The sequence below is a fragment of the Bidens hawaiensis genome, unplaced genomic scaffold, assembly GCF_021521415.1.
Source record: "Bidens hawaiensis isolate Kalapana, Puna unplaced genomic scaffold, B.hawaiensis_p1.1 tig00020777_1, whole genome shotgun sequence".
In the NCBI taxonomy this organism is placed as follows: domain Eukaryota; kingdom Viridiplantae; phylum Streptophyta; class Magnoliopsida; order Asterales; family Asteraceae; genus Bidens; species Bidens hawaiensis.
In genome coordinates this window covers 67,346-91,466 of record NW_027493196.1, presented here as the reverse complement: position 1 = coordinate 91,466, position 24,121 = coordinate 67,346, and the positions used below count along the sequence as shown (strand labels likewise).

Below are 24,121 nucleotides of genomic sequence, written 5' to 3'. Positions count from 1 at the left end.
TTGATTTGTGATACCATAATGAGGTGGACATTAGATGTCTAACATTGTAATAATGACCAGAGGCAAGTCATAAGATGGTTCCCTTACATATTTTTTCACTCATACACATACCGTATATATATATTGCTGATTGACCCGCGTTACACAAATAATTTCATGCTTTCTTTTTTTCACATGCTTTTTTATACAGGAATGGCAACCCTATGTATCTCCGAGATAAAAGGACAGAAACCAGGGGTCATCAATGTTCGTGTACTAGAACAATGGATATCAAAACAATGGGTATCAAGAGGCAAACGTCCAGAGTTATACTACGTATTTGTTGACCACCATGTAAGTAACAACCATGATTTACAATCCTATTTGTTCATTTAATAATTTGGTTATCATGTCTTTATATTTTTTATACACTTAAACAAACATTAATTAATCACCATATCACAGGTACTGTCTCAATGCACAAATCACGGATGACACATATACAACCAAAGTTGTAATCTACAACGAAACAATGTGGAATTCTTGAAAACTGAATGCCAAGTGATGATTCTGGGACATTTCGAGCAAAAGATACTATCACCACCAATCTTCACACTTAAAGGGGTGGCAATGAACTTTACCTTGACAATGAAGGCAGACAAGTCGATTACCATCAGCAACATCAAAAGGACAACTGCCAACAACGCAGGTCAACCCAATTCAGCTCCTGCACCAGCAGGTCTGCCACAACCAACACCAGACCCTAAATCCAAGAGGCCAATGCAAGAAACACCAGGTACATACATAAGTTTTTTTAAAAACCATATGCACAACCTCGCGAGGTACCCTCAACACTACGAAACACGAACAATAAATGACATATCCAGGAGAAAATAAGTAAAAGATACAATGAAGAACATTGGCACATAAGCTTTTTTTGGGATGAAAATTGGCAAGATAAGGCCATATTATTTTGTAAAAAGTCATTGAACCCAACTAGATGATAAAGGGCAACTTGGGTATCATGCAACACATATTAGCATATATATATTAGCATGTGGTACTCAGATGTTTTGGGTATTATTTAGAAAATATTAGCATGTGGGGATCATATGTTTGTCAGGTAGACATGTGTAAGAACACTATGCAACATATATTAGCAAAACGAATGTTGACTATATCTAAGATGTTTGCGTCCATCACCAATATATACACAACAAAAACATCCGGGGGGGGGGCAACCCAACTACGCCGCATCGCGGCGGGTAAGCCCATTAGTTATTTTTAATATAACATGGTAAATTTTGGTTTAAAAGAAATTAAGAATCCATATCAAACAAATAGTTGCATACATCACTTGGGCCAGCCCAAGTGGTAAGAGTTGAGTTCTCTTGGGTGGATATGCAGGTTTGAACTTGGTTGGTGACAAATAGCCAAATAGGTGTAAAAATTGGGAAAAATACTTGGCTGTTATAATTTAAAAAAAAAATAGTTGCATACATTGCCTTCACATAACTAGCGACCAACTTTGTAGTTACTTTCAAATGTATTTTGGCTTTGAGAAGGTTTTGTGTATCTTGAACAAGTTTAGACGGTTAACAATATCAAAATCTAGTTAAGATAATTTTTCGTACAAAGTAAGATTATAGTGTTTTTTGAATTATATTAATCCTTCCTGCTCATTCTCGTAAAGGCTACTCTTTTCCGACTCTTGTTTCTCCTGAGCTTGTTCTGGCATGCTTTCATTCTCACACACCTACTTTCATGTTCGTGCTCCTACTTTCATGCACATGCTTTCATGTCGATGTTATAGCTTTTGTTCATTCTTCTGCTTCTAATACCAGTTTTAAGCCTAGAGCATTTCGGTAGTTAGCGACCCATATTTTATTTAAAAATAAAAAAAAAACTTTGTTCAAAAATTGAGTACTTTTGGATTATTTTTCGATTGCTATTAGCTTCTAGATTATTTTTAATTATGGAATCATATATACTTTTACATTACTTCTTGAGTTGGAAGACTTGAAACTGTATTTATATTAAATTATAGAACTCGATTAAACCTCCTTGTATAACCGATTGTACCATTTTTTTACCCAACCCGATACAAGTTAAAAACTGGTTTTTGAAACATTGCATGGGACTCATGCAGCCATTGTTAGCTGCAGGTCTTCTTTGTTGAAGAAGTGAGATTGAGATGGTTCAAAATGGGACCCAAGAAAATATCTTTGCATAAATAAACTTATACTTAGGATAAACAACACAAACATAAACCCCACAAACAAAATCTAATAATATTGTATTGCTCAATTTTCTACCAGCAAAAGTCTTTGACCTGAAAAAAAAGCTTCAGTTTTCCTACGTTGCCATCAAATACACCTACTTACACACCAAACTCACCCCACACACCTTCCCTTTCTTACATCTAAGCATCAAATATCTCAGGTTACACCACTTAAATCCTCTCTCATATGTGCATTAAAGACATGTAAATTATGCTCTCTGAGTTTGAGATTTCTTAATTTGTTTTCTACCAAGTCAAACCAACGTTAACAATCTTGTGTGCAAGTAGTCAACTCTTGTTTGTTGGTAGGAGTTGAAATCATTTTAGCTTGTAGTGCATGAGGTTTAACTACGACAAGGGTGTATATATATCAGGGTCAGCCCAACGTTTTTGAAAGCCCTAAGCGAACTAAAAAGTCGTTGCCCCTTTAAAACACTTTCTATTGTTAACCAAGTACTTTACCCAAGCTCAGGGTCAGCTCAACGATTTTGGAGACCCTAAGTGAACTAAAAAGTTATGGCCCCTTTAAAAAACTTTCTGTTGTAAACCAAGTACTTTACCCGAGCTTGGGATCAACAACAATAACAAGAAATAATAATGATAAATTATTTTAATACAAAAGTCTAATAATAAGCATAATACATTATGTGTTATCATTATCAATTAACTGATTAAGTGAATAACAAACATAAGAATGATTATAGCAATTAGTAAACTGCTTAATTTGTATTAAGTGATACTTAAGAGAAATGATCAATGAAAACTGAAATTAGTTAAATACCTAATGTCCTAACAATGACAAATAGCAATTTAGCAATGTATGAAGTCTTGTGTGAAGGTGGGTCATGGGCGTTACTTTATAGATTCAATTTCATTTGTATTTGGGATTTTATATATTTAACTAGATGAAGATTATTTCTTTCGGTTCAAATCCAATACACATATATGACTTTTGTTTAAAAATTTGGTGGCCCTATTCTTTTGGTGGCCCTAAACCCTTGCCTAGCCTTCTAAGCCTATAGATCCGACCTAATATATATGCACACACATACAAGTATAAAAGTTTAGGAAATTAAATGTCTAATGATTACTCCCTCCGTCCTATTAGAAGTGTCATGGTTTGGAAAACATAAAGTTTAAGGTGGACTGAATGATTACTTTTTTTGCTTACCAAATGGCAGTAATGTCCTTGGAAATTGGGTTCATCAATATTGTTTATTACTGCTAGTTGTTTGTGTTTAAAGGTATACTTGAAAGTTGGCTAATAAATGTTGAAAGTGGACATTTATAATAAGACAAATAAAAAAAATATGAACACTTTTAATAGGACAGAAGAAGTATATACGATTTATATTACTCTCGTTTCCTTCAAAAATAACTTTGTTTTATTCAATTTCTGGCATGTTAGTGTGATGGCACATTTAGTGGTAAGTAGGTAAGCATCATATCAAAAATTGATTAACTAACAAAATTTTCATATATAATCCCATAAACCTTACACTTGTAATGATTTGAACCTACAAGATTTGAACCTTCTACTTTACTTTTGTATGAAAAAACATTATATCATTAAATCAATAAGTCATGGGTGCAATGACGAATCTAGCATAGGTTGAGGCTACCCCTCAATTTGTTGGTGAAGTACATGTAGTACAAATTTTTTCTTTTTTGTTAATTTATATAAACGAACATAAATGAAAACGGACATATTTAGTTTTACGAACAATCATGAACACACATATTTGTCTAATTGAGTATTTATGTTTGTGTTCGTTTAAAGTTAAATATACGAATATAAGCATACCCACTTTTATGTTTGTTGGTTCATTTACATTCGTAAGTGTATGCAGCTTAGCATGATTTTGATTGATGGATTTTTATTTGTATTTCATATTTTAAACTAGTTTTTTACCCAGCGTGTTGCGCCGGGCAGGTTGGTAAATCCGAACGTTGGTAAGACATAAGCATTACCGGTCCTAAGTGTTGAGACGGTAAGTTGACATGAATTCGGTCAGTTTTTGTTACATGTGTTATTATACGGAAACTAAAACAAAAAAAAGTTATAAAAATTGAGATGGAACATTTGGATAGCGTTGGTCGGTGAAACTCGAGCGTTGGTAAAACCCGAGCGTTGTTGGTCCCTGGCGGTGAATCTATGCAAATTTGGTTGGGTTTTTCACGTTCGTTATAAAACCGGACAAAAAAAAAGAATTGTCATTCTGTCAGTTTCGTTACGGTACTATAACTAAAACAAAATGCACTAAGTCTACGCAAATTATGTCAGTTTTTATCACATCCGTTACGTTAGATTGGTATTGGCTCTAAACTAATAAAAAAACAAATATAACAAGGATAATTAGAAATATAATTATTAAAGTTTAAAACAAAAAACAAAAAAAAAGAAGCAAAATTTGGTCTAATAGAATTTTGTTAAATAAACCAATCATTGTCCAGCGTCACCAAACTTCTCTTCTAAATATACGAGTAATAGTAATTGCTAACTATATGTATGTATTTTGTTGTTATCTTGAAGAAAATGCAAAAGAAAAAAGCGCATGAAGCACGTGCGACCTACCAAAGACATATGAGTAGATGACAAAAGTCATGTGCCGAAGGAAACGCTCAGTTCGCCAAGTGTCCTCATTGCATCATCATATTCTGTTTGGCGCGTAAAGACATCCCAATCCAGGTTTAGGATCAAGTTATTTTATACACGGAGATAAAAATAAGTAGGATGAAAAATATTTATAGTCAAACAAAAAAAACTCTATAAAAAAGTTTAAAATAAATAAATATAAAATTATAACTCAAAATTTAATAAAAAAACAAAACAAAAAAAATGTTTCCCCCGCCTTTCTCGTTTCTAAAAAAAACTCGAAAAAGACACAATAGTAAGTGAAAAAGACCATTGTGTTTCTTTGTTTATCATTGTGTTTTGTCATTGATTATTTTTTTTCCCTTAACATTGTGTCTTTTTTTTTTTGATATTGTGTTATATTACTCAACATTGTGTTATATTTTGCAATTTATTGTAGCTTTTATTAGTTATAGTTGTGTATTTTCGTCATTGCTTCTTTTGTCTCTGCATTGTGTCTTTTCGGAAAGTTTTTTTTTTTAAACGAAAATGACGAGGGAAACATTTTTTGTTTTTAAACTTTTTCGTTTTTTATTTATATTTTGAGTTATGATTTTTTTATTATTTTTTAAGAATTTTTTAGGGATTTTTTTGTGTGACCACAAATCCTTCTCACACTTCTTATTTTTGTCAACCTTTGTATTTTAACTTTACCTTCAGTTTTATTCCATGAAACACGTATTATAGAAAGTAGGGCAAGTTATCCTAATTTAAATGGCTGGCATTGGTTAAATTTATTATGTCAATGGTACTAAATCAAAAAAAAAAAAAAAGTTGTAAACGTCTTAAAACAGTTTTGGCAAACATATAAAATTTATAATTAATATGACACGAATTTGCTTGGTATCCATTATATTCGTTACGTTACTGACAATAAGACAAAAATATAAATTATTTAAAATTTAAACTAGAAAAATAATTTAAAACACAAATCGGTCAAACCCGTGACATGAAATATTTCATTTTAAAGATAACCAACGATGTAGAGGACCCATAACAATTCATTTTTCTTTATGTTAATTAACTAAATAAAAGTGAATAAATATTAAGGTGAATAATAATGTGAAATAAAGATGATTAAGGCGGCTAAATAGTAAATACATTGTACTATGATTTAGGAAATCCAATTTTTTGTAACCGTATCTTTTATTTTTGTTGTGAAAAGCAAATTCCTAACATAATAATCATGGATTTACACTTGAATTTGGTTTCCACTAGATTTCTTCCAACAAGGCTTGTTTGTTACCACAGTCATAATCATCTCTGTGAGCGAAACTGGGTGAATTCAAATGTTAATCTATAATGACTATGTAGGTGAGACTGTTTTAGTAACAAAAGTGAAACTTCATAGCATCATTTGTCAAATTGTCATTATGAAATCTTATCCAACCAATGGGTCATAGTTTTATCTAATAAAATTCAAGCTGCATCAATCAAATTACGTATTTTGTGACTAGTGACGTTTAAAATTAAAAAACAATGTAATAATGAAGCAAGATGCTATTTAGTTGGTCTTTAGCATGATACACAACGACATATATGAAACAAACTAGGAAATTTGAGTAGAATCTTCTTATCTTGAACTTACGATATTGATCTTATAAGACACACCTGGTCCATTATATGATATTTATCTTAACCACCTCAAATTTTATATTCGTAAAATGCGTATAAAATGGACAAACATAACTAGTTGCATGCGATTTAGCAAATTAAAAAAACCTAAAATCAAATAACTAGTGGACAAATGGTCGTTTAACATATTGATTATTTATATTTATGTTGTAATAATCACCTTCAGGTATTATGTGTAACATGGTTCCTTAATAATTATAAAATGAATTAAGTGTATTCCATGTTAGAAATAACAGCAGGAAATCCTTTCATATATAACATGGATTCATATATAACTATCGAAAGTAGTTATGGACGGTTACAACTATAAACGATAATTATGGTAGTTATAACGGCCGGTTATATAACTACCAATGGTAGTTATGATGGTTATAAAACAGTCAATGGTAGTTATGACGGTTTTATAACTACTAGCTAGCCAGCCCTTATATAAGACGTCATTTGGTCATATCTGTGGCTCACAAAGTTCATACATACTTATTCTTGTTAGGATTTGAGTTTATTCAATTGAAAGTTCGGGAGAACCACCTAACTATTTCGATCTGAAAGTGTTTCACGACATATAGAATATCCAAGCGTTACGATTTACGAATTCCCAACAATAATGGTTTGATCTTTAACAAGATGCCGAGTGCAAATAAAGCCATGGATGTCTAGGTTCTAATAGACACTTTTTGCATTTTAAAAAGAAGGGTAGTTGTCTAGATAGGGGACGGTGTCCTTATGCACTGCCCAAGAAAACCGAACTAAACCATGACATAGACATAGGTTTGACTTGCTTGCCATCATATTAAAATAATATTGTTTATTCACCCTCACATTTTACCAAATTAATTGGCACGTGATTTCAAGTTCATATAACTACTTTTAAGTGAACATAAAATGATTGGGATTAATTAAAAATAATAATTTGGAATCGGTAATTATGAATATGCTTAGGTCAACTATGCCAAATCGCCTCGAGCAATTCCCTTGGCATTTAAATTATACAACTTGAAGGATTTTACTTTTATGTTAATGTATACTTTTGAAGCAAAGAACAATTGGTCTAACGGTAATTTAATGACTTTTCTCTGGGAGGTTGTAGATCGAAGTATTGCCTACAACATTTTATTTCGAATTAAGCTAGGAGGTTCACGTCCCGTGGTTTGTCAGAAAATATGTATATTAGGGTTGTTCAAAACATTATAGAATGTGCGCATTAGTATGCAAAATGCTATATACATATGGTACATTAGGGTTGTTCAACTTGAAACTTACTTTAAATTAACTCTATTTTAATGATTCGAGTCAAGTTGGCTCGGGTTGTAAATATGCGGAACTCAAGCCAAAATAAGCAAGTCAAGAATTTAATTGGGTTAAAAAAAATTCCACATGATATGTGTTCATAATGCCACGGAGTCATCTTCGACCCCCCCCCCCATGGCTCGCTTAGGTAGCTAATATGTCTCGCTAATTATTAGGGTCACTTGTTTTATCTTGCATTAAGTGAGCATTAACAACTCACCATTAATGATGTGTTCAGTGTGCAAGCACACTTAGAGATGCTCACGTCTCTATCCCGTTGACATTGTTCTTGACAAGCTGTTAAATGCAAGCGTTCAAGTAAAAACTTGGCAAAACAATCTTCAAACAATTAGTCCATGACATTCTCCAACCACCATAACCATGCAAGTCCTCGTGCATGTGCCTCGCATCCGCATAGCACATCGAGCAACAATGTTGACAACTCACATAAGTATTGGCTTCGACAAAAGAGACACTTGTAAAAAAGGTGATCTGAGCATGCATATGCTATCTTCACTTGAGATCGTCTCAATCCTTCACATGGGCCGATCCATTACTCGGTAACGATCGAATGCTAGTTCCGGATGTTGGAAAAGGAAAGAAGAAAATTAAGGAATTAACATGATCCGTTTTTAACATCATATCTCATTCCTAAGTAAAATGGTCAACACAATCAAGACAACCAATCTTCCAGAAATGTTTTCCTTGGTTAACATAACTTGTTCACTATTTATATTGTTCATTGTAATCATAACAAATGATATACACACAATCTCTTTGATATCAGTTTTAACACTAGATCCTGGGCAATCTTCCCCCATGACCGGTTCAAGCATGTTATCAAGCACGCAACCTACAAAGTTGATAGACCATTGTTAGACTCGTGACCAGTGACACGTTCGGTGCGCAAGCAGCCAAGCACACATAGTCTTTTTCACATCACTATCCTGCTAAAACCATCCCAATAAAATATGGACTAACATGTAAAAATAAGCGTTCAAGTACAAATTTAGTAAAACAATCTTCAAACAGTTGATCCGGGATAATAGTAGATCCACTAAAGAACACATTGAAATTAATTGGGTATTAATTTTTTTATTTAAATATCAAATATTAATATCAATATAATTTAGCTTGAGCTAGCTAGACTGAGCTTTATCTCAAATTTAGTATTGGGTAAAACTTCTTTCTAATTCTTTCTCACAAAAAATTCTTTTGATGTAATGCTTTCAGTTTTTTTAGATGATAATAAGCCTTTTTTTCTTTATGATTAAAAAAATAAATATATATAGCTTTCATATGTTGTCTGGTTTCTAAAGTTTTACTTATAAATTTGACTTTAAATATTGAAGAAAAAGAACAAAATACTACGACAATTATTCGGACTAAAGAAAACTATATAATAAAAGAAAAATCATACGATGAAACCATCAGCTACCGACAACATTTTATGCGGTGTTTATCTTCTTTTTTTGTTACTTTCTCAGATCTGTATTTATTTATTCAATCGGCGGTACTAAATTTAAAGTTTTAAACTATATGCCTAACATTGTCGGGTTTAGTTAAAAAAATTCACCAGATAAATTTATTAATAGTTACAAAGTCTTTCACAATTTAAGATAATAATTTCAACTTTTGATGATTACTTTGAAACGGAAGACAAACAGACAACAAGATACATTGCTACCTCTTTTTAAATTGCAAAACTCAATCTTTTAAATTACAAAGTTAGTTAGTTGTAAACTTGTAATTCAATAAGTAGAAAACAAATAAAACATCAATAAATAACAACTCAAAATAAAAATACTCTACTTTAATCTACTAAAAATTAATTTGATAACATCGAATAACTTAATTATGAAGTTAAAAAAACTTACTTATTCACAAGAGGCATAAAAAAAGATAGTTAGACCAAACTAAACGGATATAATAACGTCACCTTATTTGTCTAAAACCTATTTTAAACTCTCAAACTAGAGATGTTTCATACTGAATAATACGTTAAGGATCGCTTAAACCGTATATTCATACCGAATGTTATACAAAATGCAGTTATAACCGCCTCTGTTTGTTTCTTTCACTGCTTCTACTAGGTTACTAATTTGTGCATTAGAGAAGCTGCGATGTTGTATTAGAATATGTCAAGTAAAAGTTTATAATATAATCTAACTTTATGTGATATAAATGCCGCGTGGAAACAAACATAAAGCATGAATATGAAAAAATTGCGTGTAAACAAAATAAACACAGATTTAATAATTAAAAATGAAAAAAAAATCCTCTTATTTGCTTTGCACGGTTATTAAAGGCAACTTACCATTATTAAAATGTGAAAATTAAAAACGTATTTATTTTTAATAACTACCATAAGAGTGATTAATTTTAGCAAGAGACAATTTCCCTAAAAAATGGTCCCCCTATTAAAAATTCAAAAAGAAAAGAAAAATCCACCGAAACTTTATTTTATTTCATTTTTAAAATAAAAAAAGAAAATCTTATATCAAGAGCCTCGTTCTATAAAAGAGTTCACACCATTCTCTCTCTGAACTCCCCCACAAGATTTTGCTCTTGTTCAACACAGAAGCAAGATAAAGAATGGAAGAATTTGCATCTCTATGGAGTTATCAGGAGGTGGGTTATAATTTGTTCCTTAAATGTTAATGTAATTTATCACTAGTTACTTGAGCTCAAAATCCATTTTTTTTATTTTCTGGGATTTGGCTAATTTGCCAATTACTAGCATTTCTTGAGAATTTTAATTAGTTTTGAATGGGTATGTGATCAAATTATGATCCATTTTTAAATGGATTTATCAAGATTTTGAATCTTGGATGGAGTTGTGCTAATTTGTCAATTAAGTTGAATACAACTAGAAGAATTTATACCAATTTGTTTGTTTTTTTTCCAATGTTTGTTCTCAAGATTTTGATCTTTCCTCCACATTTTTATGTTCTTTATATGATTATTATATCCCATTTGAAACTATTTAAATTGTTCTTTTAAGTTCTTATAATGGTGAGATCCACACATTCTCATTAATGTGGTTTAATTGTGTTTTTGTGCAAGAAGATTCATTTTAATGAATTGTTTAAAAGTTTATTTGCTCTTTTTATGTATATGAATTTAGATCATAGGAATGTTATACAAGAAAAATGAAACATTAAAATGAGAAAATTTTAAAAATAGTTACAGAGAAACTGGATTTTAATATTTCTAATGGTCAATAATAAATTAATAATCCATACTCATAATATGATCATTGACACTACTAGCTCTCATTTTCGTTGCCAATAACAGTCACGTTGGATAAAGATTGTCTTTGGCGACAAAAAAAAACAATTTGGGTTATAATTGGTTAATGAATTATAATTTAGTTTATTAAAATCAAAATTTTCAAAACTTAAATTACTATAATTGGTAATTTTTCTGCATTTCTTTTTGTTTTCCCCATTTTTTTCTTTTTGAACTTTTTTAATTTCCTATCAATTTTCCTGGTCCTGTGTGTGATCAAGAAACAGTCTTTGTGCCATTTTAAGTCTTTGTTAACGTTGATTTCTCTTACCCATTTCTTATTATTGAATAATAATTCATATTTTAATCATAAACATCAATTGTTTTGATCAGTTCTTGGTCTGCCTCTAGGTGGTATAACGGTCCCATTACTAGTATGATTATCATTTAGTCATCAAACTTAATTGTTTTTTAATAGTAATTAATCTAACTCATTTGAGTTTTTGATATTGCAGAATGTTGATGAACTTAAACAAAAGCTTTATTACACAACACTCGAATTAGAAGCCGTAAAAGCTGAAAACCACGAAGAAATGAAAAAGAACATGGAATTGGTGAAACAGTTATTACAGTCACTAAAGATTGTTTGTCAAGAAAGCGATGAAGCTAAAGATGAACTTCAAAAGCTACTAAACAAGATTACGCCTTTAAATGACCCTTTGATCCGTAATAATCAGGTCCCTTTAATGACGCCCGCGAAGGCAAATTCAAGTACTACTGAATCAAATAGTGTTTCCGAGGCTCATAATCGCAGCTCGTCTCCTGTTGAATCGCCTTTCAATCCCATTTCATCTCCCGAGTTTTTGAATATTAATGATAAAAATGGTTTGGTGAATGTGCAAAAAGTGGATCAAGCTACTTTGGTGATGGAGGGTATGATTAAAGGCAAGGCTTTGCTACAAAAGGGTAATTTACTGGAAGCAGTAGTGGAAGCGGGCCCGCTTCTGCAGACATTGCTACTAGCGGGCCCACTTCCCACATGGCGTAATCCGCCATCATTAAAGGCATTTCATATCCCGTCAATGGCGGCTGCAGTGGATCACGTCACTGCAGCCCAAAAGATAGATGTTGGGGATCACAATAAGCTGAGATCACCGATGATGGTGCTGAAGCAATCACAACCGTATGCCAAAATGGCTTGTGGTAGTTCCTCTTATATGATGGCAGGCACAGATGGTAGTGGTGATCTTTTACGTTTTGGCGAGGTTAATTTCGCTAGTAATGCTCAAGGAGGGATGGTGGCAGCTTGGCCCAGTGCTAGTTATTTAGGCACAATTGGAAAGAAGCAAAGGTTACATTAAGATGCCAAATTTTATTATAATTTTTCTCTCTTTTTTTCTTAAATGTGTAGGGGTGCTAGTAATTTGGTCGGAGCCACCCAAACCGAGTCAGTTGGCCCTGGGTTTCATATATGAGCAGTTTTTGGTTTCGGGCTCGAGTCAGAACCGAATGCAAACATAATATGTATAAACACTAAATATATTGATTATAGTCCAAACATTTTAAAAAAATATATGTTTGGGCTGACTAAAGGTCTGGTATATCAGACCCATATATATGGCCCATTTTGGTTCTCTTAGTTTCTAAGTACCTCCTATTTTCATCTGTAATTGGGGTCATTACCGGGACCCGTTCCACAATCGCCAACCCGTAGCCCTTGAGCCCGGTAAACTTAGCTGGGTTGTTTGTCATTAGGCGCATCGTTTGAACTCCAATGTCTCGTAACATCTGCCCAATACAAAATCATAAAATGAACAAAAAGCGTTAACGGGCCAGGCCAACTTGACCTATTTACATGCTTATCTGTTTAGATGTCTAACCTGGGCTCCAATCCCGTATTCGTGTGCATCGGGAGCAAACCCGAGTTCTAAATTGGCTTCTACGGTGTCATGACCGAGATCTTGCAAGTTATAGGCCCGTAACTTGTGCCCCAAGCCTATACCTCGACCTTCATGTCCCCGAAGATAGATAAGGACCCCTCGTCCGGTTTCCTCGATGATTTCCATGGCTAAGGATAACTGATTTCCACAATCGCATCGACCTGACCCGAATATGTCCCCTGTCAAACATTCTGAGTGGACCCGTACCAACACATCGAGCCCGTTCTCTATGTCCCCCTATACACCATGGCATTTTAATAGATGTAAGTATGCAACAATTTCAGCCCGTTTACTTTTGAGCAGGCCGATCATGTAATGTGTATGCTTTACCTCTAATGTTGTTTAAAATAAAATTAACCTTAACCGGCCGAAATCACCTGATAAGTACCTTTACAACGGCTATATGTTCGGTTCCATCTAGTTTGTTTTGATAGCAATGAGCTTCAAACAAACCCCACCGCGTTGGTAGCCTAGAAACCGAGATTTTTTCGACCAGTCTCTCCCGCTTCCTTCGATACCTACAATTTGAAGAAAACCATCAAGATTAATTATATGAATTAGTCGGTAACTCACTATTGATTATCCAAAAGACTTACCTAATCAAATCCGTGATCAAAACAATGGGGATGTTGTGATCACGGGCTAATGTTCTTAACCGGTCCAATGGCGCAATAGATCCATCCTCCGGGTTCACAATAGTCGAAAGAACTGAAACTGGATCCAAACCCGCAAGTGTCACAAGGTCCACCGAAGCCTCGGTATGACCCGCCCGTCTTAGAACCCCACCAGGCCGGTACTTTAAAGGAAACACATGGCCCGGCCTTCTAAAGCTACTGGGCCCTGAGGCCCGAGAAGCTAAAGCGAGAATCGTCTTCGCTCTATCCGAAGCCGATACACCCGTGGACGTATTGATCGAGTCCTTGTAAAAAAATGCAATGTGAATAATAATAATAATAATAATAATAATAATAATAGTAATTTTTTTATAATTATAGAATTTACCACGGTAACAGTGAAAGATGGGGCCGTTGTGCTTTCATTTTCTGGTGACATTAACTGAAGGCTTAATCTTTCAAGATCTTCTGACGTCATGCCGACGGATATTATACCGGAGCCGTGTCTCATGACAAACCCGATGGTTTCCGGTGACGTGAAAGTCGCCGGAAACACAATGTTTCCTTCGATATCACCGTTTTCATCATCAACAACGATCACAAACTGTTAACAATTTGCAATAACAATATATAGGTTAAATGTATATATTAACCGGAACTCGAGCCTAGCCCGAGCTGGACTAAGCTCGAGCTCGGCTCATTTTGCTTACCAGAGCTCTAGCTCAAGCTCAACTTGTTTTCAAGCTCTTTTTCTAAAGCTCGAGTTTGGCTCATGAGATGTTTTTTACAAGTTAGGGCTTTGGCGCTCTGCTCATTCTGACTTACCAGAGCTCGAGTTCAAGCTTGGCTGTTTCGAGCTCATTTTCTAGGGCTTTTGTTGAGGCTCGAGCTCGAGAAACCTTGTGATGCAGGAGCATCTCCTAATTTAAATTATGATTTTATTATCTTTTATTATTTTGTGTTTATCTTGTTTTCATGTTTATCTCTTTTCTTTATTTAGTATAAATAGGGTTAGGTTGTTTAGTTATTTAGTTTTTGATTAAGTTTATTCATAAAGAACATTGTTCTTGGAAACTTTGGTTCTGTTTATCGTCTTTGATTAATCATGAGTCTCTCGAGCCATTGATCGCTACCAAAACTGCATCAGTTGGTATCAAAGCTTTTGGTTCTCAAATGGCTCAACATGAACGTGAATACTTGTTTGCTCGTAGATTCGCCGACAGAGGCAACGACACGAGTGCTTTCTATCGTGGAGAAGATCGACATCCTACTCGCAGAGTCGCCGACCGAGGCAGCGGTGGAGTCTATTCCAACCCACGGGATCTTAAGAATATCAAACGACTCCGACAACAAGTCTGAGATCTTGAAGAGATTGAACAGCTCTGAAAACGAGTCCGCGATCTCGAGTTACAACGGGAGATGTGCAAAACGGAAACCGAGTCAAGCACCGTCGTCTGGGACGAAGGTGGAGATGGAGAGCAGCAGCCGTTTAGCCGTCACCCACACTGGTTCGATGAGCCGGTCTACCAAGAGGAGTGTTTATTGGAAAACAAACCTAGATTCAATGAAGACAGTGTTGATTTTGATGAAGAAGAATGTTTGTTTTTGCAAAATAGTCTTAGCGAAGTAACACATGATGAATTAGTTTCCAAGATCAGTGTTGCCACAGGAGTTGTTGGTTCTATGGCTACTGGTGATAAAACGAGTGTTGATGGAAATCAGGAAGTTTGTTTAGAATTTCCATTAATTAAGGCTTTTAATTTAGACTTGATTATGGAGCCAAGAAATTAGGTAATTAAATTTCAAATGGATGTTGAGATTTCATCAATTATTTCTTCGAATAATGTTGACTTTCTCGATATTCAAAATGGAATGGATATTGATTGTGGAAATTACATTTGCATAGCTTCCATGCATTACCGATTTCATCATCATCATGCACATGAGGACATGATGGCTTATATTAATAAAGCATTTAACAGTTTTGGTCCACATGATTTAATAAGCAATATTCGTGGGATGTTTAACAAGCCGGATCAAAGCAATATTACGGGAGAAGATAAGGATAATTCAGTTAGTGGGGAGCTAAAGATTAATACAGATGTGGGAGTTCAAATGAAGCCCAGTAAACATGCAGAAGAACTTACAAATGGAAAAAAAGAAGCCGATCTTTTCGACGTTCTCAAGACTCGAGGACGAGTCTTTCTCGAAGACGGGGAGAATAAGATGGAGGGACCCGACAACCCAATAGACCCAGGTGGTGCGAGTTTAGAGTCTGGTGAGGCAGCTCGTGAGATTCAATTAGTTGAGCGGGTAAAATCGAGAGAAAATAGGAGCCTTTCCAGTGCTACATTCTACCTCGGTGATATACGTTCAGAGTTGCGCGAGGCACTTTGCACTGTTGAATTGTTTGGCCATGTCATGAAGTTAATAAATATCAAGTGCATTGATGTTCCTTCCGATCCAGGTGGCGTTGATTCCGAAGGCAAAACTCAAGGACGAGTTTTTCGAAGATTGGGAGTATGATGCAGGAGCATCTCCTAATTTAAATTCTGATTTTATTACCTTTTATTATTTTGTGATTATCTTGTTTCCATGTTTATCTCTTTTCTTTGTTTAGTATAAATAGGGTTATGATTGTTTAGTTATTTAGTTTTTGATTAAGTTTATTCATAAAAAACATTGTTCTTGGAACCTTTGGTTCTGTTTATCGTCTTTGATTAATCATGCGTCTCTCGAGCCATTGATCACTCCCAAAACTGCATCACCTTGGCTCGTTTTGACTTTTGAGCTTTTTATCGATTCGAGCTCGATTAGCTCGTAAACGAGTCGACTTGTTTGCACCCTTGTTACATTGTGTAGTGTTGTGATTTAATCTAATTAATCTACCTATCTACCTCTACCTATATACTATTAAAGCAATACAATATAGACGCATAACGTCATTCTAGCCTGTCCACATAAGATTCCACATAGGCGGTTACCATTTTTATATTTTCCACCTAATTAACAATTAATAAATATAAAAATTGAATGGTCGTTATAAATGACATTCCACTACCAAAATTACATATCACAACAGTTAACATAATTATAACGGTTTATTTTCGGATTAATTAAAACCTATAATTACGTTTGTATTTAAAAGATTAACTTCTCTATCAATTTTAATAACTCACAAAATGCTTTTCTTTTAGTTATGTTAGTTACTCGATATTGATAAAACATATATTTTTAGCAGAATAATAATGAAGTGTAATAATATGATTTTGTTGATTGCAGGTCACATTGCCATTTGACATTGTTGTTAAAGCTGTCATTTACAACTTTTATATACTTTTTACTTATTGTTAACTTTAAACAATTTTATACAGAACCGTATGACCCCTAAACATTTTGACATGTTATTATCACAATTATTTAATTTGTTGGTGGTATCTATCTATCTACTTATTGTACTATTAAAGCAAAAAAAAAAAAATTCACACGTCATTTAACTAGAGTAGACAACTATGAATGCAACTAATAGTCTAATACTATTAACATTTATATAATTACTAACAAAGTTACATATATAACTTTAAATGTTGTATTAAATAAGGTTTTTATATATTTATGAATTATAAAATTTTATTTATCGTTATTTATATCTTATGAATCAATAAGGTATGTTATTACGTATATTATTAAATTTTTAACTTTTTTGTTATATTTTTCTAACCACGCGTATATTGCACGGGCTATATCCTAGTAAAAGAGTATTATAATTAGATCATATTTATTTCTTCTCATAAATTAGTTTAGAAGTTAATCATTTTAGCGTGTTTGCTCTATAGCCCAAAAAGTATGAAAACAACTTAATATAATATATTTTATAATTATATAAATTCATTTACTAAATAATTAATTTTTAAATACAAGTACCTAAAATGCACTGATAATATAGACCAACCTAGGCCAAAAGTATGCTTACCGTCGGTTTGTTTATTATTTGTTAATTAATTAATCTATATACATTCTGATCATAGCATATACTAGAAACTTATTTTTATATCACAACTTTAAATATGAATATATAATAAAAGAATACACAGTAATCGGATGGGTTATATTACACGGACCTTCCCTTGCCGGAGATCCGAAAGCGCATCTTCGACCGAGGAGAAGCCGTCGGTGGGGCAGTCGGGATCACCCTCGGCATCACTAACGAAGAAATCAATTGTTTCCGGTGTAATTTCAGCATCCACTGTCTTAAATTTTTCTAAATTTTCCGGTGACCGGAAATATTCTCCGGCGCCGGAATCCCGGAGTGCACGGCCGGTGAGAATTGGTGGCTTGTGGCCGGAAAGTAACGGGGGCTGCTTAGGAAGTGCGTAGGTTGTCGGGTGTCTTGTGGTGGTGAACGGTGGAAAGAGCGGGTGGTGGAGTAAGATAGAATCCATGTTGGCGGTGACGTGGCAGGATGGTGGTTTGAAGTGGTGAGTGGTGGTTGCCAAAAGAACGACCTCTTGTTGTGGATGTGATATGTATAACGTGGTATGTTTTTGTTATCCAAAAAATAAGAGTTTGTATTTATACTTTTTGGATGTGTTTCATTATCCGTTTTATATGGATATGGTATTTGTAATATTTTTAATCAGAAAACTGAAATATGAAATCTAAATTAGTTATTACGTTATTTGGTTCGGCTCAACTCATCTAACTGGTAAATAAATAGTGCGACCGGTTAGATAACAGGTCTGATTTTCAGGCCAATAGCTAAATAAAGACCATGTATTGTAGAAGGGCAGAAGACCATAACCAAACCAAATCAATACCTAAAACCCATCAACCGCGTGACTAGGGGTGAAAATGAATCGATCTGTGCACGAGCTACTAAAGATTGGATCGATAAAAAGTTTGAAACAACTCGAACTATTTCGAGCCGAACCTCAAACAAAGGTCGTCAATTATCGAGCCCGAGCTCAAGCCTTGTATTTGAAGCTAGTATTGGCTCGTTGAGCCTTGTGTATTTTGGCTTGTTTAAGGTTTTTCTTAAAAAATATAAAAATAACTAAAAGGCGTATGTAATTTAATTAACAAATTATAAAAGAGCCGACCTTAAGTTTTAGGAATAAAAAAACCCTTAAAACGAGTCAAATTTGAGCCCACCCGTTTGGTCTTAAGAGAGCTCAAGCTTAAAATGAGTGCTTGAGCTCCCCGGGCCCTGATGGGTTTAATTTCGAGTTTGTTAAGGAGTTTTGGGCTGATTTTGCTATGTTTTTTTCTGCTCTCTTTCGCCATTTTTTCATGCATGGGTCTTTGAATAAAAAATGTGGATCTTCGTTCATAGCTCTTTTGCCTAAAAAAAAGAGACCCAACTAGTTTAAATGGCTTCAAGCCTATTTCCTTAATTGGGATTATTCATAAAGTGGTGTCGAAGGCTCTTTTGTCTAGATTAAAATCGGTGATGGGGGGGGGGGGGGGGGGGCTGATTTCTCAGAGCCTTCATGGAAGGTAGAAATATATTAGATGGTCCTCTCTTTCTTAATGAGACCATTGTCTGGGGAAAAAAGTCTAAAAAAAATATTGTTGTTTAAAGTCGACTTCGAGAAAGCCTATGATTCGATAAATTGGAAATGTCTCCTTGCTATTATGACTCACATGCGCTTTCCTCCTAGATGGAAAAATTGGATCCTTGGTATTCTTTTTTCGTGTCGGTCCTCTGTTTTGGTGAATGGATCGCCGACCACTGAGTTTGATTTGGGGAGAGACCTTAGGCAAGGCGATCCCATCTCGCCTCTCCTTTTTTTTTGTTGGGAATGGAGATCCTTAATAAAATGATGGAGAAAGCGGTGTCTATTGGATTGTTCGAAGGGATCAAACTCCCTAATGGTGGACCTATGGTCTCACATTTATTCTTAGCTGATGATGCTACTTTTATAGGGGAATGGAATAAAGATAATTTTCTTAATCTTTGTCGGATTCTTCAGATTTTCTCTCTTATCTCAGAGCTTCGGGTTAACTTGTCAAAAAGTAGTGTTTTTGGGATTGAGGTGGAAGATCAGGAAGTGGCTCGTATGGCGACCCTTTTCAATTGTAAACCTGGCTCCTTGCCCTTTATGTACTTGGGGCTACCGGTAGGCGCAATTATGAAAAGAATTGTAAGTTGAAAGCCGGTTATAGATAAACTCCAAGCTAAGTTGTCCGCTTGGAAAGCCAACACTCTTTCCTTTGCCGGGAGATTAACGCTTTTGAAGGCGGTCCTTGGGAGCCTCCCAACTTATTTCTTCTCGTTGTATAAAGCGCCAGAGAAAGTTATTAATATTCTTGAAGGCATTCGAAGAAGCTTTTTATGGGGAGGAGCTGATCAAAAAAATAAAATCAAATGGGTAGCGTGGGACCATATTCTTGAATCTAAATGTAGAGGCGGGCTAGGGGTTGGAAGTATAAAAGACGCGAATTTGGCACTTTTATGTAAATGGTGGTGGTGGTTAAAAAACTCCAGGAATCTCCTATGGGTTCGAGCGATTTATTCTCTCCATGGGAACGCTAGAACCATAAGAGTTGTTCCGATTAAAAAACGTCTCTCATGGGTATGGAAGTCTATAGCTGAGATAGATAAAGATTTTGTGAAATATGGCGTGGACCTTCATAGAAATCTTGTGTGCAGGCTTGGAAAAGGTGATAAAAGTTATTTTTGAGGGGATAGTTGGAGCGGATTGGGCTTATTTAGCGACATTTTCCCTTCCATTTTCAAATTGGCAGCTCACAAAAAAGTCTTGGTTATGGATTGTTGTGAGGGTACAGGGGGGATTGACTCTTGGAGATCGTTTTAGCTCATAAATCTCTTTTGCAGGTTGAAGAATGAAACCAACTTCACCAGCTTATGGAAGTTTTAGCTCATAAATCTCTTTTGCAGGTTGAAGACAAGCGGGTTTGGAAAGATCGGTTACACGGCGGGTTTGAAGTAAAAATGGTCCGTCTTGATTTGGAGCAATCAAAAGGTAATATGTATCAAGTTCATCCTTTTGTTTGGGATTGTTGGGCCCTGCCCAAGGTAAAATTTTTTGTTTGACGCGCAATCGATGGTAGAATTCCAACCAATAGCGCCCTAGCCTATAGGCTTATGACGTTTTCTAAGTTGCTTTGCCCCTTTTGTTCTATGGAGGATGAAGACGCGGATCATCTTTTGGCGAGTTATCCTTTTTCGATGGCCATTTGGGAAGAGGTTTGTAGGTGGCTCAAAATTCCTAACACGGGTAATTTTGTGGATGTTAAGTCAATATTGTTTTTTGGGAATGATTGGAGTTCAAATAAGGTGAAAAGGAAATTGCTTATTACTATTTTCCTTGCTACATTGTGGAGTTTATGGTGTAATCGTAATAAGAAGATTTCTGACGGCAAAGCTATTTTGTTTCGTAAAGTATTGGGCGATATAAAAGAATTGGCTTTCTTGTGGCACTCTATACAGTCCAAGACATCTATAGGAGAGTGGAGGTTATGGTTTGGTTTTAACTAGGCGGAATGATGTATTAAGTGTTTTGGTTTAGTTTTTTGTTCTCTTTGAACTTTTTCCTTAGCTTCTTGATGAGTTTTTGCTGCCATGTATTCTCTTTTTGATTAATATAAGCCTTGCTGTTCAAAAAAAAAAGTTAATGATAAAATAATAATAATAATAATAAGGGAAAATTCTGAAAATCATCCAAAAGAAGAGAGATGTTCCCATAATAGTCCTTGAAAATCTAACATTCCAGAAACAGTCCACCGAAATCAATCGGAGCCGATAGATTTGGATCAAATCCGATGGTTTTGGCCAGCCACTAAGAAACTGCAAGTGTCTCACTACCCACCTACCCCCGATGGTTTTCCAATGAAATCCGTCTGGACCGATAATTTTGGAATGAAAATCATCTTCCATGAAAACCATCTTAAAAAATCATGAAAATCCGTGTTTTTTTGAAATTTATCTGAGCCGATGAATTTCAAATGAATTTCGTCTTCGAAGATAATTTTCAAAAAAACATGCACCACCACCATCATGATCTCCACTTTCCGGCCACCAGCCCACCCACCGCTGCCACCACCACCACTCCCACTTTTCTGGCAAACATCACCTCCATTACCCGCTCATAATCATCACACCTTTCCGGCAACCACCCCACCCACCACCACAACCAGCATTGTCTCCCAGAATACAATGCCGCAGAGTTGTTCTAGTTTCATGTATGCACAAAGTAGACACAAATCCAATATTACCTATATTCTTAATAGAGATAACAAAGCAATACAAACACCTTGATGAATCCAACACCTATCACCTACATTCTGGTAAGAAATTAGGGTCTGCAGGTTATTGAATTGATTATGATGCAAAATTTGAATTTGAAATAGAAAATCATGAAATAGCCCCTAACTAAAACAATTTGAAAGCATCAGAATTAGTTGATTGCTTTAGCTTTCTTTTACGAGAGTATGGCTGTGCTCCATAAAAGATAAAATCTAACTAACATATTAAAGCAAAACCATTTTGTCCACGTGTCACTTTTCTAGGCTATCCACCTAAGCTTCCACATAATACAATTTCCATATATACAATTGCCACATCAATCACTAATTAATTTAAATAAAAAATCAATTCTTAATCTGTGATATTTGTCAATTTCGGGTTATTTTATACTTGTATTCTTAATGTAAACCAGACCCGTTTTGTATCGCGAACCTTTCGATATTATCAAAATGATGAATTGTATGTTAAATATTTGTTTTATAGTTGTTGGATAAAAAAACACCCTTTTCGGTTCTTAAAATTCCCCGAAAACGCTCAAAACGAACTCCAGAGACTAAAACTACCAAAATGGAGACTTGAAGGACCCATTTGTAGTTTGTGCTTTCTTGGGTCTATAACCAACCCATTTTCATGAAACACCCTTTATGAAAGACTCATTCAACTTACCCTATATATACACACCCATCTTCTTCATTTATGCTTGCTCATTTCTTCATTTCTCTCTCAAATTCTTGAATTCTAAGGTTGTTCTTCATAAGCTAATCTTTCATTTTAATTAACTTCTCAATACTTAAAGCTTGATGTTACAACATATATATAATATACACTCCTTGTTTACCTTCGGTCTTTCATTTATCCGGTCTCGGCCGGTTGAAATGTCGGGCTAGTAAGGCAAGGTTACATGGAGAACTTTGTAGTCCTTGTTTATATATTTAACAAATTTAACCATATAACTTGTTATACTTGCTTAACTTCTACATATTTTAGTTTATTGTTCATATTTGTCAAGTTCCATGGTATTGGGTATGTGGTGACTAGCCTCGGTTTCATCCCGAGTTGAGAACCGAACCAAAAACCGAACTTTTGTTTAAAAGCATTGTTGTTAACTTTTTGAATGTAAAACTTGAGAATTATTATTTATAAGTTATTTTACAAGTTCCATGGTAATTGAGTATGTGGTAACCATCCTCGGTCTTATTCCGAGTCAAGGACCGAACCAAAAACCGAGTTCACTCGCTTAAGACACACAAGTGTGTTTTTAGCCACCAAAACTCATATTTTTCTTCAAGATTATACTTTAAATCAATTTTAATTAATTTCTAAACATACTTGGCATGTCGGTAACCAACTTGATCTTATAACAAGTTCGAACCGATAAGGTCGTATACTCGCTTAACGAACGTTAAGGTTCTTCACAATAGAACTACATACTTGGTTAAGTCTATTTTGATTTTATTGAGTTATCTCATAACATTTATTATTTTGGGAAGTTAACTGTGAGCTTGGTCAATTATCAAGTCTCGAACCGACAAACCCGAACACTCGTTTAAACCTCGTTTTGGTATTCTTATAACCAAGGGTTTTGCAATATCGCATTTTAACCCACATTATTACTTAACATAGGTTGAGTAAAAAAATAAAAAAACTAATGAATAGAATACCGAGACCCGGTTTCGAGTAAACTTATTTTACAAAACTCGTTTCTTTAATTTCTCAAATATTTACATTTTAAATCCTAAACTTTATTTATTTACTTTATTTGTCATGTATTTTATTTTAAACCCTTCCATGACTACCTACTAACACAAGACCCGTTTAATATAGGTATGCTCGTTAAACCGATCTCTCCGATTATTCACGACACTATCTTTCAAGTTACTTGTTAATGTGAGTACTTTTTCATCCCCCGTTTTCCATCTTTCGTTTTGGGGGTGACATTGCATACTTATTCAAATTCAAATGATTTATACTTGAGTCTTAAACCACAACACGTATTATATATGTTTACTTAAAAATAAATGCTCGATTTGGTGTTATATGCTTTACATGATTATGTGCAAATTCTTGAATGCTAAGGCGGGTAGCCTCATCAAAGTATGATCATACGTTAATTCCGAGTATATATGGTATCCCCATATAGAAAGGTGTCGTCAATGTATTCATATTGACGATTTCATTATTGTCGTCAACGTATTCTTATTGACGGTTCATCAATGTATTCTTATTGACGGTTTTATTATCTAAATTGTT

General features: G+C 34.5%; 2 protein-coding genes across 2 annotated transcripts; one reads left to right on the top strand and one right to left on the bottom strand.

Annotated features, from left to right (window-relative positions):
• Positions 1-627: 627 nt before the first annotated feature.
• LOC143561699 (uncharacterized) lies at positions 628-12,523 on the top strand. The gene is made up of 4 exons (XM_077049700.1): positions 628-775; positions 11,442-11,482; positions 11,564-12,399; positions 12,460-12,523. Exons 1-4 carry the CDS (start codon positions 628-630, stop codon positions 12,521-12,523), a joined length of 1,089 nt encoding a protein of 362 aa, XP_076905815.1.
• Positions 12,524-12,610: 87 nt separating this feature from the next.
• Positions 12,611-18,110, bottom strand: LOC143561694 (monofunctional riboflavin biosynthesis protein RIBA 3, chloroplastic-like). Its single transcript, XM_077049697.1, has 6 exons — positions 17,724-18,110; positions 13,991-14,206; positions 13,585-13,907; positions 13,377-13,506; positions 12,929-13,225; positions 12,611-12,836 (listed from the first exon to the last, which is right to left on the bottom strand). The coding sequence occupies exons 1-6, from the start codon at positions 18,042-18,044 to the stop codon at positions 12,636-12,638; spliced, it is 1,488 nt and encodes a 495-aa protein (XP_076905812.1). The 5' UTR covers positions 18,045-18,110; the 3' UTR covers positions 12,611-12,635.
• Positions 18,111-24,121: the final 6,011 nt, after the last annotated feature.

Coding starts and splice junctions, on each gene's coding strand:
- LOC143561699 (XM_077049700.1), top strand. CDS start 628: ATGAAGGCAGACAAGTCGATTACCATCAGCAACATCAAAAGGACAACT. Junction 11,483..11,563: donor GTATAACGGTCCCATTACTA/GTATGATTATCA, acceptor TTGATATTGCAG/AATGTTGATGAACTTAAACA. Junction 12,400..12,459: donor ACAATTGGAAAGAAGCAAAG/GTTACATTAAGA, acceptor TTAAATGTGTAG/GGGTGCTAGTAATTTGGTCG.
- LOC143561694 (XM_077049697.1), bottom strand. CDS start 18,044: ATGGATTCTATCTTACTCCACCACCCGCTCTTTCCACCGTTCACCACC. Junction 13,507..13,584: donor TTGATCACGGATTTGATTAG/GTAAGTCTTTTG, acceptor TTCAAATTGTAG/GTATCGAAGGAAGCGGGAGA. Junction 13,226..13,376: donor AACATATAGCCGTTGTAAAG/GTACTTATCAGG, acceptor CATGGTGTATAG/GGGGACATAGAGAACGGGCT.